This window comes from Ochlerotatus camptorhynchus, unplaced genomic scaffold, assembly GCF_037179485.1.
Source record: "Ochlerotatus camptorhynchus isolate MF236.1 unplaced genomic scaffold, CSIRO-AGI_Acam_v1.1 ptg000530l, whole genome shotgun sequence".
In the NCBI taxonomy this organism is placed as follows: domain Eukaryota; kingdom Metazoa; phylum Arthropoda; class Insecta; order Diptera; family Culicidae; genus Ochlerotatus; species Ochlerotatus camptorhynchus.
This window is the reverse complement of record NW_027041014.1, coordinates 1006783-1025031: the sequence shown is the minus strand read 5'-3', so window position 1 is coordinate 1025031 and position 18249 is coordinate 1006783. Positions and strand designations below refer to the sequence as shown.

Here is an 18249-nt window from a genome sequence, read left to right as displayed (position 1 = left end):
TTCAACGTTCATACAAAACTGTGATACATTTTCATTTTCCATGTGACATAAATGCATCTAGTCTAACTCGACCGACCTACTAGCACTTCATCAATCACATTTTTACCCCCACTCACCTGTGACAAGCTCAGCACCAGTGAGGGCGTTCCACCCCCACTCGAGTTGACCATTGACGCACTGCTAACCGCACCATTATTAACCGTAACGTGATTATGATGGCCACCGCCAACACCATTATTATTGCTATTGCTACCCCCATCCTCCTGTCGCTGATGCTGCTGCTGCTGCTGCTGCTGTTGTGATGATGGCCTCTGATTGACAGCATCGCTTGACGACGACGACGACGACGACGGTACCCCACCTGAACCCCTCGCTGACGACGACTGTGGGTGATGATGGCCAAGCATTGATATATGATTCTCGCCATTAGCCGTGAGATTTATGCTGGGGTCGCGACCGTTATTAGGATGGCTCGCGGTTAATTGATTGTTGGCCGCGGAACCGCTGCTATTGCTGCTATTGCCGGAAGCCGCGGACGAAGGTGAGGACGACGAATTATTGCTAGCGATGATCATATGACTCCGATGCTGCTGCTGCTGCTGGGCCGCAGCCAAATGCTGGGCACTGGCCACCAGTCCGTTTGTAATATGACTACTGACACTTGTTAATTGTGAGTTACTGTTATTGTTGTTCAACGAGTTGAGATGCTGGGTGAGGGTTAAATTACTACTACTGCTGCTGACCACTACCGACGAAGACTGCTGCTGCTGCTGCTGCTGATGATGAGGGTGATTGCCAGCAATTGTTCTAATTGAATTTGGATTGTTGTTGCTGTTGCTGTTGGAGTGGTTCAGTTGCTGAGAGGTAGGAATGACTTGGAAATGTATCGAAGTGTTGTCCTTCGGAGCGATGGAGGATCGGTTGCCGTTGCTGTTGCCGTCCAGGAGACTATTGCCGTGGGACTGTTGGAGTTGTGCTTCCCGTGCACGCCGACTGTCGATCCAACGGGGATACATCTGTAAGGGGTGGCGTGGGAGGTAGAAAGATGGGGGAAGATTTAGATTGAGATTTTGCGGTCAATGTAGAACATTGGGATTTATCTTATGGAGCTGTTGATTGGTGCTAAATTGAAGACGATTGATGGTGATTACTGAGGTGGTTGCTTTAGATTGTAAATTTGAATTAACAGTCTGAGAGAATGGGGAATACTCACCCTCGATCCAATCAACACGTTCGGCGCCGTTCCCGCGAGATGTCCTCCATCGGGCCGTTTGCCCAGTTCACTTTTGGCCGCACTGATCCTCCTCATCGGATGGGAACAACTCTTTCCATCGACACAGTTCGCATCCGGACAACCACACTCGAGCTGCTTCACCAGGGCCGACTGCCGTGCCATCCGTTGTTTCTCCATCAGCTGACTCACGATCGCTTCCACCGTTTCGGCCGTGGAAATCTCGATCTCGTTCGTCGCATCCGGTTCGTCTTCGCTGAAAACTGCCGGAAAAACTGTCCCATCAGTGAAATAGCCGCTATTAATCCAGGCGGATGGGTTAAGGATACTTACACATCGGTTTGAGTTGACTGACCAGTTCCTCTTTGGTCCACTCCTTCTTGTCGCCCCACAGGGCCAGGTTCGGAGTGATGACCGCCATCTTGTTGTCGTCCGGATAGGGGACGTTCAGATAGTGGACGAGGACAATGTCTGGATTTTGAAGCAGCCAATAGCACCGCCGGTGGAAGGTTGGTAGGATGGCCGAATGTACGTAGCAACCGTAAATGCACTAGCGAATCAGATAATGGGACAGGTCAGTTACAAGGGTCCCATTGTTGGGGTTGAGAGGGAAACGATGAACTTACCTCAGTGCCTTGCACCTTAAGCTTCATGTGGTCTTCGCGGGTTGTCTTGCCATCTTTTCGCTTTTTCCAACAATAGCCGTCGCGCCGGTAGCGAACCTTCTTTCGTGAGTAGAGCAACATCGAACCACTTTTTGGCCTGGAAATTAAATTTGCAACAAAAGAAAGTCAGTTGAATAATTGACGATTCGTGGTTTTGTTCTAAGAGATTGCATTTTAAATTTCGGTTTTGGCAAGAATAAACGACGAAATGTCGCTGAATAAAGAACAAGCCCTTGTTAAGAACGAAGCTCGCTGTTTTTTTTGCACCGGAAGGTGCATGTGTAAAACAGGTTTTAAGGCGCAACAAGTCTTGTGACGTCAATTATTTCCGGAAGGTGATTGCAAACATTTGCCCCGATTCTCAAACTAACCAACAGGTGCCAATGGTCCACCTCCATTGACGCGTGGAAAATTCCTTCAAACGCCCAATTAGCGCCGCAATTTCCCTCAAGCAATAACAAGAATTTTTCACACCACCTAGGCCACTGCCGGTTCTCAGGTTGCAAATTATTTCAAACTTCCTACAAATTCACTTCCCGCGCCAATTTGAGCTCGGTCGAAACCGACGCACATAAAACTCCCAGGACTCCAGCCGTTGGTTGGTTGGTTGGCTGGGCGGAGACCGGCGAAACAAGCTTTCCGAGAATTAATTAGAGGATAATTTCACGCCTCTCGTGTCTGCGTGTGTTTGAGTGTGTTTGTGTGTATGTGAGAGCCACTTTTCGCGCTGAACACGCGTGTATGAATATGGTGCCAACTACGCGCGTTCCTAGCAATACACGCCGATGAAGAAATTCCTGGGGCCGACGACGACGACGACGACCGTCTCATTTCGCATATCATAATTTATTTCCGGTAGAAGGCAGCAGCTTAACCACGACGAGCACTACTGGAGGCACGGCAACTATTTCCAACTAGGGTGGGAAGGGGCGGGGGAAAAGTTTGTTTTCCCAAGCCGACAACTATATTATTATTTTAAAGCGTGCACAAATCCATATGTGAGGCAATACTTTCGAGAGAAGTGTAACAACGGCCGGCGCAATTGAAGGTGCGTGCATGCATGTGAGGAAGGCACCGGTTCTGGGAGTTAATTATTTTGTTTTCCGTTTTACCAAGTTGTATTTAACACCGGGTGATTTGGTTTGACTTAGTGCTGCTGGTGCTTGTGCTTGGAAGTTATACTAGGAGGGCTGTGGATTTATGGTTAAGATCAGATTAGTTGGGGTTATCCTTGATTCATTTCGAGGTAGAATCTAGGGGGAGACAACTGGAGTATATATTTGGATTCAGTTTCTAATGGGTTGTTTTTCAAGTTTAAGATTGTTTTTTATATTTTAAATGTGATCAAAATTACAATCAGAACTGTTTCAACATTTAATCGCTTTCATTGGTGCGTTTCATATTTAAGCATGGATGCTAACCATTTACACCAGGCCCGTATTAAGTGAAACATTATCAATGCAAAATCAGTAATCAAACTGATTTCATTGAAAGCAGGATTAGTTTTCCATTTGATTCAACAGTGTAAATTTTTGCTACCAACCAAAATGAGATCAACTGGGGCAAAATTAGTTACATCATGACAGCAAGGTTGGATTTCAATTTGATTTCCAGTTTTGCTCGGGAAACGACTAAAAAATAAGGTCACCTATTTTCACTGAGAGATCCGTGTAGATAGCATCGCAAATTACAAAAGATGTTTGCAAAAGATTTGATGCAGTGGACCTCTTCTGCATAAATCCATTTTTTTCGGAGACAACGTAACTGGAGCAAGTGTGTTTAAAATAATCCAAAACTATCAGCTCAAAAAGGGTTGAAACTACGCAGAAAGCCGCAATGCCTCGATATTTGATTATTGACTGCTTATCACCTTTCTTGAGGACAGGGAAAACCAAAAAATTCTTCCAGCCATCAGGGAAGATTCCAGAATGCAACGAGAGGTAGAAGATGAATGCTAGTGGTGCGCTCAAGACTCCCATAGAGTTTTTAATCACCACAGATGGAATTCCATCAGGACCAATGCTGGATGGTTTTTTTTTAGCGAAGACCTGCCCTTTGGACGTCATCTCTCGATAAAGGTGGAGATTCAGCAACTGAACGTACGGGAACGTTACTTGCAGCATTTGAAACGTGTTCGTCACAAAAACGCTGAAGAAATGTGACCTGAATAGATCCGCGATACCATCCACATTGCACATTTCTCGATCTCCGTTGAACATTCCAGATTCCAGAAGTTTTTGGGGTAGTTTTAAACTTATTTCGAAGTTAACGCTGGTGGTCTTGTTGAGCTGCTTATACTGTTTGTTAATGCGGATGTTTTTCTTTCACGACACGTCATTTCGCAGTTCACTAACTTTTTCAAAACAGCCCGTTTCGATGATTTAAGACTTTTCAAACGAGAATGACCATGCAAGGTGAATTGGTATGGTTGGAGTTTTCTTCGGTACGAACTTCCAGTAGTCATGAAATGCTATCCATAGTGCTACGAAAAGAAAATGCCTGGTTCAATTTCAATGATATCTGCAGAGATGAATGATGCACATACCTCTTAACTAGTGGCTCAATCGTCTCATAAATTGAGCAGCTAGAAGCAACTTCACGGCTAAGAAAACATAAATAAAGCAATTCATGATTCTCATTGGAAACACTATTTAGTTGCAGGAGATCAGCAGTGCTGTAGCTGTCCAGGATAGTTGCTGCCAAATGTTTGAGTAACTGGATCAAGAATGGAGGAACCCGGCACTTGTATTCATCTTAAATATGATCCAAATAAAGAGAATTTAGGTGTTGATTAATCAACTCGGAATCTCCAACTAGTATAGGAATCAACTATTAGTATAGCCTATGCTCCAAAATTTGAAAATCGTAAACTTCACGCATGGAGTAACAAAAAACTCTTTTAATGTAATAACTCAAGGCGGGACTAACCGTCAACATTGCTGATAATGGTACTGTACGCAACACCACCGTACTGCTTCACTCTTAAGGTACGTTTAGACTATCTGATTTGTTGGTCTGATTCGAGTTGACTGCTCGATAATTTTGTCGGATGCAATGTTCGAATGCGTTCACACTTTTTCGAGATGATGATCAGATATGACGTTTGATTTGTCGAACGCAATAGGTTTCCCAAGTAACATTGCAAGTTTTATCGAGGTTTTAAAGCATGCTACAAGTCTAAATTGCGGTCTACAGAACCCTCACAAAACCACAATTGCTACTTGGGTTGTGTTTAATTTTCATTCGATTCATTCAGCAAAATAGCCGCAAGTGAAATGAAAATATTGATTTTTTTTTCTTCTAAAATTTCATGGCTTTGTGTTTTGATGGCAATTCCAGCAGCAAGATAAACCGATTTCACGATTCAATATGTATAATTTGACTGATTTTTATTTCCTAGTGTGTTTGGCCGTCAACAAAACAGTGTTAATATAATACGAAGTATGTTCTATATGATAATAAGCATGCCAGACAGCAGGTCTGAAAGCCTACTAAGATTTTTTTTAGAGCTTCAGAAAGATTTGGAGATTTACTGAGAAATTTGAGATCTACTGTAAACTTCGGAAAATTTTACAGAAATTAAAAGAAATTTGCAGTAATTCAGAAAAATTAACAAGACCTCTAGATCTTCAGAAAAATATTCAAAGAAATTTTCAAAACTTCAAGCAAGTTTAAATCTTTTCAGATCAATTTGTAAAACTGTAAAGGAAATTTTGGTAAAAATTTAGGGAACTTCGCAGACCTTCAGAAAAGTCCAAGAAACTACAGTGAAATGTAAAGAATTTCACAGAAGTTTGGTGATCAACTGAAACATTATTGAACATCAGAAAAGTTCGCTAAAGAACATTGGAAAAATCACAAGAATGGTCAAAGATCTTCAGAATTTTGTTTAGACCTTCAAGAAAGAGTGCAGATTTTCTGATGCATTTTTAGAATTTCAGAATTTTTTATGGATCTTCAGTGAAATTTGCAGAGCTTCAGCTTGGTCGTTTAAAAAAATATTTATACGATTTCAGGGAAAATTTGTAGATCTTGAGAGAAATATTTAAAACTTCAAGGAAGCTCAACTATTTTCAGATAAATTTTGAGAACTTTAGATAATTTAGAAGATCTGCAGGGACATTTTCAGATGTTTAGGGTAGCCTGAGAGCCTACAGAGGAATTTATAAAACTTGAGACAAGTTTGCAGATGTACTGAGAAATGTATAGAACTGCAAAGAATTTTGCAGATCTTCAGAGACATTCAGTGATTCAGTGTTTCAGCAAAGTACTTCAATTCCAAAAACAAATCTCAGCGAAGTACGAAAGTCCAAGATTTGCAGAAATTCAGAACTCCATGATAGTTGAAAATAGATACATCTGAAGTACTTCAGAAAAGTCCACAGACTTAAGAGAAGTATGTAGAACTTCAGGAAGTTCGTAAATTTTTAGAAAAAAACTCACAGAACTTCTGGAAAACTCACCGATCTTGAAATGTATTTACACAACTTCATAAAAATTCATATATTTTCAGATAATTTGTAGAGTTTTCGTGAATTTCAAAGAATTTCAGATAAATCTGCAGAACTTTATGGAAGGCCAAGAATCCACAAAGAAATGTACAGAACTTTAGAGAGGATCTACTGAAAAATCAGCAAAATTATATTGAGGTTCTTGAATTTTAAGTGAAATTTACAGAACCTCGGGGAAGTTCAATGATCTTTATAGATATGTATGTATGTATGTAAGGTAGCCACCATCCCTTCGAAGATCTTGTCTTGTATGCAGCTCCACTTAATAGCAAGATCAATTTGAGCTACCGATCTGAATTCACAATATCGCTGTATGAAGGGCCAAAAACGGTGGGGTGGACCCGTAAGCAGAGGCACTTACGCGAAATCCACGGGAATTTAAGAATCTCCTTCCAACGATACGATCCAACAAATCGAATAACGCAATTCGCAATACTTATTAAGCTTCCTACAGGATGGTTTGTTAAGAAGGGCGCGTCAATCTCCATGAAACTGTTGGAGTAGAATTCACACCATCACAATCGAATCGGTAGGATAAAGAAAATGATAGTGTTTATTCCCTCCTAGACTCCGGTTGTCATACCACTCCAATCGTCCAGTTTCAGGTCAAATGATACCCTGATGCTCCCTCCCAACCCAGTATTTATTTATATATATAGTAAACATATGTAATGGAGAAATGAAATATATCAGAACATTAAAATACGTAATAATGAAAATACATTTATATGGATAAAAAACTGGTATTCCGCAATGAAAATAATAATTATTTTACATACAATATGATGCAGCTCTATGTCTCCTCAGCTCCCAATAAGAAAGATGTAACCCAGAAATTTCCAGGTTATATTATGCAAATAAATATTTTTAGCTAGAATGATACTTGATATGTTTGCGTTGTGTTATGTTGTGGGAGAGCTTGGGATTAAACCCATGATGTTCTGCTCATTAAGCAAAACCGATCCCTCTAAGGTTATCGAGCATCTCAAAACCAAAACACTAGACGGCAAAACATGATTAAGCCCTCACCTGGTATGTAATGAACAACAGAAATACGCGATAATTCATATATTTTCAGCATATGATGCAATATCACAACTGTTGATAAAAGGAACGGATCCCATCTTATATAAGACCTGGATGACCTGAAATGTGTGTAACCGGGTTAATACTTATTTAAATGTAATGTAATATTGAAAATGCGTTATAATGCCATGTAACAAGATACAATAAACACAAGATTTTTACAAAACAGATAATGAACGATTCAGATTTCTTTTCAAGCTGACACTTTGCTTCCCTGGAGCCGCTCATAATAGCTAACATTAAGAATTAAGTATAATAAAATGTAATTTACAATAATATTAAATGATGTAAAGTCAATAATGAAAGATATGTAGTACTATAAACACTATAAAAAATAGGATAACCAATAGCTAGCTTAGCTTAGATTGACTGCACTCCGTGATTGATCAGAATCAGTGAAATTGTACAATGAATCAACTGAATGGGGCTGGGAGTGACCGTCCATTCTCATTGTACAAGTTTCAGTGACTCTATATGTTGTAGATCAATAACGGCGCCGGCCACGTCCTTGCAATCAGGTGGGAGTAGGGAAGGAATATTAGAGTGACCTATGTTGTTTGTGGGCCGTGTTTACCTCTGCACCCCAACAAAAGACACAGAAAAGGAGATTTTGTTAGTAAGTTGGGTTCGTTGGAACAGGATTCACCTTGATAAGTGATACGACCATGGTTTTAAATGAATCAGTGTTATCATGCATTATACTTGGATTTGCCCGAAGCCAAAACCAAATGGTGTATCATTGGGCCTTATAACGGGTGTCACTACACGGTGATAAGAAAGTGATACTCAGAATAAGAGCCGTGATTACCGTACAAATTAAATGGGAATCACTTCACCGTGACGACAAGTGACAACTGTTCACCGTGATGTGACACCCGTAATAAGCCCCATTATAATATAAATCTGAAGACGTTCCATCATCGAAATGCTGAAAATAAACTTAGAGCATGAGCATGAGCAAAATTGATCGCTCGCGACTGCCAACACCAAAGAGCTGAAAACCAATTCAAACAAATCAAATCAACAGACAAAACTAGGGTGAAAGCTGTAAGAGTGAATCATTACAGTATATATCTAATGATGTTCCGTCATCAAAGAGCTGGAAGAAAATTCAAATAATTGAAATCAATAGATCCAGTCTGAAAGAAGGCTGCAAAAAGAGAATAATTATACAGCAATGACCCCATTTTGTCAGCTAGCAAAGTAGGTGCATCTTAAACATTCATCTTGAAGGAGGAAGGTATGAAATTACAATTATGTGGAATTATTGAAAAATAACAGTCTGATGCGCGGAGAGATTGACAGGATCGGGTCATAACTGTAATGTGAATATTAGGAAGATTTATCATCATCAAACTATTCTTGAATTGACCTGGAAGAATGCTTGTGAATAATTGTTATACAGATAAATTAAATTGATAAACTAAATGGTTCAAACAACAACTCCAGCCTGTAAAAAAGCTGAAAATAGGGAATCTTTACAATGTGGATCCCTGACGGTCTTCTACTCAGTAAGCAAAAGCGGCAGCCACCAGGCTAGTCGATCTGCTCAATTTAAATATTGAAACCTTATTTTGTGAAGTTCTTAAGAATACCAATTGAAACACAATGTAAACAAATAAAAGTTAAGAGTCTCATCCGAATCAAATGATTCCAAACGATACGCATTCATAGAAATTAAGTTTAAATAGACAAAAGTAGAAAAATGGTAGGTACATATGAGCTGGATAATGGAGTGCACGTTTGATTAGTATTTCCACAGTTATGGCCCTTCGCTCAATTTCAACTTCTGTGAAATTTTCACGCTGCCGTACTATAGCGGAACTATCAATCTATCCTCTTTAGAACTTTTTCTAGCTAATAAGTTATCGCACATGTTGATATTGGTATAGCATTTCCTCCCAACTCTGAATATTTAAATATATTTGGAAACTTATGGATTGTTTTTTTTAGCTATGAAACAAATACATTAAAATAAACAAATTATGCAACAACCCTAATTATTTTATTGAAAAAGTGCAAGACTAATGCTTTCAAAATTACTGCACAACTTAAAAAAAATGCTGTTATTTCCAAACGATAGTACAAGCAAACCAAAAATTTATTACATTCAATGTTAGTTGCATTTCCTATCCAGCGAAAACCGCAGAGAATGATAAAAGTTGGCCATGCAGACGATGCAATGATTTTTTTCTTTTTTATTTCGTGTTCTATCTACGTTTTAGACCATACCATCAATCTTTTTATTTATAACATTGTAGAACGACGCAAACACTTGCCTCGATTCTTTTCAATTCTCCAATTCAGCAGAAAAAGCATGCCAAATCAAATTATAATATAATAAATCGTACTATGAGCGATTTTTATTCGCTTCTAGTCGTCTAGTCTATCCATGTTTCGAAACATGGAGCATAGAGCATAGAGAAAGCACAGGTCTGATAATCGCAACGTTCGTGGTTTGTGTCCAGTCGGCACTCTTTTTTTAGTCATAAATAATTTATCTCACATACACTTACAAACTGGGAAATACTTTGCAATACCACACAATAAGGGTATTTCTGGGATTAAAATGACGCCATTTTTAAATCAAGGATGGCGGCTTCCAGTATAGAGAAAAAAAATGGGAAACACTTTCAAATACACCACAATAAGGATATTTTTTGGATCGTGGCGAAGTGTAGAGACCGGAAATCCATGTATGACGCCATTTTGAAATCCAATGCATTGAATGTTTTCGTCACTGGAGAAGCTCAAACAACCTGTGGTGATCGGTGTTTCCAAGGAAGACCAATCAATGACTGCTTGGCATCAAGGAACGATTTGCGGAGTTAATCTTCAAGGCATAAGGATGACCATAAAAAATGTTCTGTTCATACCGGATCTGCGTGCAAACATGCTATCGGTCAAGAGGATGGCCAAAGTTAGCGTAACGATGAGTTTTGGACCGAATGTTGATGAAATGAAGCATGACAACTTGGTGATAGCGATTTGCCCATTGAAAAGTGACTTCTACGAGCTGAACGTCTTCTATTTCAACGGTTCTGCAAACCGGTGTGCAACTCAAAATGTCAATGCCTGGCATCGTCGATCGGGCCACATTGGTAAGAGCAATCTGGACGTACTGAAAGATCCATTCTGACGTTTGCTTTCCGATCACGCCTGTTGCCTGGGAGAAGTTCCGCTGTTACGAGGCGATGGCGACAGCAACGTTGGGCCACGCTGTGTCGAAGTTGACCGTTGACCAAGGCCGTGAACATTGTTCAAACGAACAGAAGCTATACTACGACGAAAAAGGTATCCAAATTGAGGCCACAGCAGGATATACACACAATGTGGTAGCAAAAAGGAAGGTTTAACCGGACGTTAATAGAGAAGGTTCGTATTCAACAGGAGTCCAACCCGCGCAACCGCTGATAGGAAGACTCCTGCGGAGCTTTGGCTGAAGGACAAACAGGATCTGGCAAGACTTAGAGTTTTCATATGCTAGGCTTTTGCTTGGATACCATCGCACAGAGAAAGATGGTACACCCCAAGAGCAGAGCTGCAGTGATGGTAGGGTATGATCGGAACGGCTTCCACTTATGGGATGCGGAAACTAGGCTGCTATTTACCTCAAGAGATGTTAAATTCGATGAATTTTTCTTTCCGTACCATACGAATTCAACGATGAACTACAAAATAAATAAGTTTGAGGACTGAACCACAAGACTGAGCAAGAGGGAAAAAACCTGAATCAGAGTGACAACGATGATGATGTGCAACTTTCTTTCAGAGGTGCTCCCTTCGCAACAAGAACTTGGTTCGAACTTTGATACGGCAACCATTAGACACACCGAATGGGAGGGCAGGATCCCCGGTAATTTGATAGATTTTTTCACCGGGAGAATTTTTACTGCTGTAGATTGCTCATCAACAGATGCCATTCAAGCCTTCGATGAGCCAAGCTGCGATCAATCAGTCATCAAACTGGAATGCCCGTGATACGATGTACCTGGAACTTACGACGAGATTTTAGGCAGCTCCGATGAACTGGTAACTGGTTTCAAGCTGTTAAAGACGAGCTAAACTCCATGAACGAAAACGACGTCTGGTGTCTGGTGGAAAGCCCAAGCAATGCTGTTCTGATCAAGACAAAGTGGGTGTTTCGCATCAAGGAAAGATGGTAAACCTTCCCATTATAAAGCGCGTCTAGTAGCTTTCAACAGAGGCATGGATTAGACTACACTGAAACCTACGGTCCAGTAGCAAAAATTGCAAAGATTCGGACTGTCCTGGCTGAGGCGGTTCACAGTACGCACATCAACATGGAGTCTTGTAGTGAAGACTGGTTTTCTCTATGGGGATCATCAAGAGAACGTGTACCTGGCTGTTCCTGACGGGATTGATGCGCCGTCCAACCTGGTATGCAAATTGAAGAAATCCTTATATGACTTGAAGCAAAGCCCACGCTGTTGGAACAACAAGTTGAACGAAGAATTCTCGAAGTAAGAATTTTCACGTGTCAAACACGATTACTGCTTATATGTCAAGACCACTAGGAAAGATAATGTGTACGTTATTGTATAAGTTAAGAACGCAGTGTTGCAGAAACCATTCGAATTTCATACACAAGGATCAATGAAATCAAAACCTTTAATCAACATCAACTAGCAGCAACATTAGTTTTCTTCGAGGAGAAGTCACAATCATGGTCAGCAAATTTATCGAAATACACTGAGCAGCATAGAACCAAACCAAACAAACTGCAACGCGCTTCATCAGCAACATGCGACCGGACGGCAATTCAATTTCACCACATATATACTATAGTAATGGCACGTTTCTCCAGTGAGGCCTCTGTAACTTCTGGCAAATAAAATTAAATTCATTATTGTTTTGGATTTGGAAGTGGTAACATCTAGTTAGTCCCTTTTTAAAAACGTATCACAAAACCATGAGGTTTTAACTTATATATTGGTGATCTCCTAGTTTCTGGCGACCATTTGCATTCAGTTTTGGAAATCAAGAAAACACTTTACGAGATGTTCCAAATGTCAGATTGCGGGGAAATCAACTACTTCCTGGGAGTCAAGATTCGATACGACAGGATGACAGGAACACTATCATTGTCCCATGAAACTGGAATCAACCGTGTACTGATCAAGTTTTAAATGATTAACTGCCATTTAATCAAAACGCCGATGGAGAAGGGTTGTCTGCTACATGTTCAAGATATAGGCCAAACCGCGAGTTACTGGAAAGTATCATGTACACAATGCTATGTGTTCGTCCGGATATCAGCTACTGGATGGGATATCTAGATAGATATCAGCAGAATCCATGAGATTCCCATTGGCAAACTTTGAAGTGAATCGCTCACTACTTAAAAGGCCTAAAAGGACATGAAGCTCCTATACACCAAGTAGGATAGTTCAACTGCTCTGGTGGGATTTTTCGAGGCGGCAGATGCTGATGCAGATGCTGTAGACAAGAAATCTGTACCCGTATTCGTGTTTCAAATTTTTGGCAGTACAGTTTCGTGGGCCAGCAGGAAACAACAGAATCCGGTGCGCTAAGCATGGCTGTGTCTGAATGTATATGGCTGAAAGGAATTCTCATGGTTATGGCATCGGATCAGTCCTTCATGATCTTCGAGAATAACCACGGGTGCATTTCTATGGCGAAGAACACAGAACGTAAAAAAGCAAAACATATCGATGTCAAGCATCACTTCTTGCAGGGAATAATGAAGATTGAGCCAATCTCAAGCAACAAGCAATTAGCGAATATATTCACCAAAGTGCTAGATACTACAAGATTTCAAGAATTTCGAAATCTCCTAGGATTAGCCGATTAAGAGGGTATTGATGCAATCGAAGCTACCGAAGACTTTAATAGTTGTTAGCAAGTCCTTAGCAACGCTATTGGTTTCAAGTAATAAGTCGGTAAAATTTTTCATTTCAATTGTAACACTACACAAGATCATTCCAATATATTCAACTGTTGTTTATTAACTCTCAAGAAAAAAGTGTTAAGGAAAGTATTTTTTTCAACGACACATGTAAAAGTTAAAGTCCGTTTTTTTTTAGTTGCACCTAAATTAAGACAAAATTGAATAAATCAGCATTGCAACTCATCCACTTCTGTTTTACAATTCGGGCTAACTAACAGCACGAGATGATTTTCTAGTGCTAGTAAATTGGAAAATCTTAGTACAAAACTTAACCAGACTCAAACTTCAAAAAGTTGGATGTCTCAAGAGCTGTTAGAAACCGATTACCAATATCTTATTTTAATTCACACGGTAAGTCTTCTTCCACCTGGTTGATCTAACCCTAAAGAGTCGCAATGTCTCTGAACCGGTTGCCCCCTTCAAATTGGGAGCCCTGGCTTTAGCCCACCATCACCCAACTGTTAATACGACCCTGGTTTGACCTATAGTAGGGTTCAAACAAGCGAACTCCACTATCGTGACATCAATTCATTCACAAGACCTACAAGATCCTCCAATCCAGTCCCTATCATTCTCTTGACTCATCCTAAGACCTAAAGGTACACTGAAAATCATAGCCATAATACCTACACTTGAAGTTTCTCAGTCTTGTGCGCAGAGTTCAGTGAACTCATCAAAGTTCACAACCTTGGTGAAACTTATTGTAAAAGATCACTGGTGTGCTTTGGGCAGTTATAATTCATAGTCCATAGGTGTTAACTTTGGGTAATCCATAATTCTGTCTTCGAAAGGGCCTCCCATATAGCAATTTTGGTTTACCAAAGTCTTGTATACCATCTTTTGGACTTGAAGAATGCTTTTAAACCTCGATAAAGCTTGCAATGTTACTAGGGTTGTGTTTGTGTTTGACTTTGACCGATTCTTAAAGCTACTTGTATATTAGTCAGATACTTTCTCACATTTCATATCCTGAAAAGCCTCATTTAACGCACCTGTTTGAACCATCTTCATTCCCCGGGGGTCGATTCATCTCCTTTTAGTCCTCAGACATCCACATCGAGATCAGAACGCGTGAGTTGAAAGTGCGAGTATGTGTGTGTGTATTCACCAAAGACTGGTCATATATTTTCGGCTGCTGTTTATATTTGTAATATCGGTGTAATTTTTCGCGCTGGTTTCCATCGAAACGACCCACATAAAATAAGCCTCCACCTCCATTGACCATCGGGGATTATAATGAACGTGTGGAGAGTAGCAGCAAGCCCTCATAAGCCCTGTGTCAGCTTTAAAGTCGACTCCCGTAATAAATTGCGCTGGGGCCCGTCCGTCGTCGGGCGTTTGGGTGCGTCGTATGTTTGCACAAGATTGTGGGAGGGGGATGAACGAATTATGAGCGTTGCTTTTCCGAGGCAGCAGCAGCAGCAGCCAGCAAGAATATTGCAACGTGCGAAATAAAATGCTTAAAATTACACAACATCGCACCGGTGGTGGGTGGATCGTAAACGGGGTGGGAAGGGGTGCAGCAGAGTGCGTTAAACAGCGGGGAATGGTTTATCCTTGTTTTGTTATGGACACCGGGTGATAAAATTTAATTAATATGTATTTGCGAGCGTAAATCTTGTGGCGTGGCAAAATGGATCGGGAAAGGGTTTTTTGGTCCCGAGATTGGGATTTCCGGTGCCCCGTGGTCAGATGATAAGTTGGAATTATGTCTGTTCATGTCCAACTTGGGTTGACTCATAAAGATGTCTGCCAAAATAAATTCATAACTTGAAGATCTCGGATCACATCTCAGCTTGAAGAATGTCATGGGAATTGTCACGAAAAACGTTACATAATGACAGTCATAACTCCGATGTTTCATCCTTCTCGGCTGTCGGTGTGGGAGTTCTCAGGGGAGAGTATCCCGTCAACCCGTTTTTGATGGTGGGTGTCAGATATGACGAGCAGTTTAATTTTTTATATTTATGACGCTCATTCCGCGAGCAGCGACGCTCGCTGAGTCATATTTTTTATGCCCCGCCAGGATTTGGTGCCAACTTTATGCACTTTTAAATGACGTGCTTAGAAATATGACAGTATGACGGTTCATAAACACAGAAACAAAAAGTAAAAACGTTTGACGATTTGCGTCTCCCAACAGGTGGTAGGCTGTCATCAGTTTAACGGTGGAGGTTGTATATTGTTTACGATTTTTTTTTATCAAAAGGAAATTGAAAATTTGTTTATTATTTTTGCCTTACCTCGTTTTCACCTCTTTCGACTGCCATTCGGAATGTTTGTCGAAGCTGATGAGAATGGCCGCAATTTCCTGAAAATAAATTAACGGAAAAAGAAATGATTACATATGGGTTTAAGATTAATTTAAGTGCAATGCATTATAGGAGGTAGTGGTCAAGAGAGTCGAAATGTCTTTAAAGTTTGAATTGATAAAATTTAAGCTTACTTATTTTCAAATAGTACAATCACTCATTAGTCCATTCTCAACCAACAATAGAAAAGAGCCTATCAGATTTAATATTTGTACTGCTCTTGTCGCGCAAATCGAAGCTCTTCTACGCAAAACCAGCAATACTACCGGGAACGGCTGAATTCCTCCTATTCTATGGGGTTGTTGGTTTGCATAGGCGAGCTTCGGTTCGTACTATAAGGGAGTTACAAGTATTGTTTACAAAAACTGATAGGCCTTTTTCAATTGTCGAAAATTGGTAAATGGCCAGTATTTAATTGAGCAATTTTCAATTTTCAATTTTGAATAGTTTTATTTTAAATAAGTCAATTATTAACAGGACAATTTTGAAATGGTCAATTTTGAATTGGCTAATTTTGAATTGGTTAATTTAAAATTCATAAATTTTGAATTGATCAATATTTAACTATTGATCAATATTTAACCATCCAATTTTGAATTGGTCAATATTTAACCAGCCAATTTTGAATTGGTCAACATTGAATTGGCCAATTTTGAGTTGGTAAATTATGAATTGGTCAATTATGAATTGGTCAATTTTCAATAGATCAATTTTCATTGATCAATTTTGAATTGGTCAATTTTTAATTAGTCAATTTTTAATTAGTCAACATTGAATTGGTTAATTTTTAAATTAATCAATTTGGAATTGGTCAATTAAGAATTGGTCGAGTTTAAATTGGTAAATTTTGAATTGTTCATTTTTGAATTGGTAAATTTTGAATTGGTCAATATAAAATTGGCCAATTTTGAAATGATTAATTTTGAACTGGTCAACTTTGAATTGGCCAATTTTGAAATGATTAATTTTGAATTGGTCAACTTTGAATTGGCCAATTTTTGGTTCATTTTAAATGAGTCTATTTTGAATTGGTTGATTTTGAATTGTTCAACTTTGAATTGGTCAATTTTGAATAGGTTGATTTTGAATTAGTCAATTTCAAATGGGTCAATATTGAATTGGTTAGTTTTGAATTGGTAAATTTTAAATTGGTCAATTTTAATTGTTAATTTTTGAATTGATCAACTTTGAATTGGTCAATTTTGAATTGTTCATTTTGGAATTGGGCAATTTAGAATTCGTAAATATTGAAATGGACAATATTGAATTGTTTAATTTGGAATTGGTCAATTTTGAATTGGCAAATTTTGAATTGGTTAATTTTAAATGAGTATATTTTGAATTCGTCGATTTTGAATTGTTCAACTTTGAATTGGCCAATTTTGAATTAGTCAAATTTAAATCGGCCAATTTTTGAATCAGTCGATTTCGAATGGGTCGATTTTAAATTGGTTAATTTTGAGTTGGTCAATTTTGAATTGGTTAATTTTGAATTAGTCAATTTTGAATTGGTTAATGCTGAATTACTCAATTTCAAATATGTCGATTTTGAATTGGTTAATTTCCAATTGGTTAATTTTGAACTAGTTAATTTTGAATTGGTTAATTTTGAATTGGTTAATTTTGAATTGGTCAGCTTTGAAATGATTAATTTTGTATTGGCTGACTCGTAATAATAGCGCACATGCTTTTGTAAATAAACACGGCTATCGCCAATTTCTTGCGAATAAAAGCTCAATCTCGGAAACTAGCTACACAATCATGTAGAAGAATAAAGCCTGTAACATTTGGAATAGTTTGTTTGCGAAATTAATCTTTTATCCGTTCGGAATTTTGAAATGGTCAATTACCCATTGCCTAGTGGTTTAAACGTCTGTTTTCACACTGTTAATTAATAACACCATGGAAATGTGAATTTAGAGTGATGATGTCTTAAGCAAAGCTGATGTACATAAAGGGTGATACGGTCAAAATTTGGTCAATATCAACTTGACGTATTTCTTTCAATTTTGCATTTAAAAAACCTGAACACCCCTCATTTTGAAGGTGTGTGTGTGTAGAATGTTGCTCCTATTTTGATTTTGGAATTCACTCTTCAGTTGTCAAAATGCCGTCCAAGCAAGAAGAGCAGCGTATCAAAATTTTGCTCGCGTATCGCGAAAATCCGAGCTACTCGCACGCAAAGTTGGCAAAATCGCTAAAAGTTGCCAAATCAACCGTTACAAATGTAATTAAAGTGTTTGGGGAACGTTTGTCGACAGCCAGGAAGTCTGGATCGGGGGGAAATCGAAAACCGGATGCCGCTGAGACGACAAAGAGAGTTGCCGGTAGTTTCAAGCGAAACCCTAACCTCTCTCTCCGAGATGCCGCAAATAAGCTGGGTGTATCGTCTACAACCGTGCATCAAGCCAAAAAATGAGCCGGACTATCGACTTACAAGAAGGTAGTGACTCCAAATCGCGATGATAAACAAAATACGACGGCCAAAGCGCGATCCCGGAGGCTGTACACG

General features: G+C 39.3%; 1 protein-coding gene across 1 annotated transcript in view; it reads right to left on the bottom strand.

Moving 5' to 3' along the window:
- LOC135713020 (calmodulin-binding transcription activator 1-like) overlaps positions 1 to 18249 on the bottom strand; it is a 74022-nt gene that overhangs the window by 28422 nt on the left and 27351 nt on the right. Inside the window, exons 2-6 of the mRNA XM_065236098.1 lie at positions 15669 to 15736; positions 1858 to 1993; positions 1565 to 1781; positions 1214 to 1494; positions 117 to 1016 (exon numbers count right to left, since the gene is read on the bottom strand). Coding sequence (XP_065092170.1) covers positions 117 to 1016; positions 1214 to 1494; positions 1565 to 1781; positions 1858 to 1993; positions 15669 to 15736 — 1602 coding nt within the window. The remainder of the gene's footprint in view (positions 1 to 116; positions 1017 to 1213; positions 1495 to 1564; positions 1782 to 1857; positions 1994 to 15668; positions 15737 to 18249) is intronic.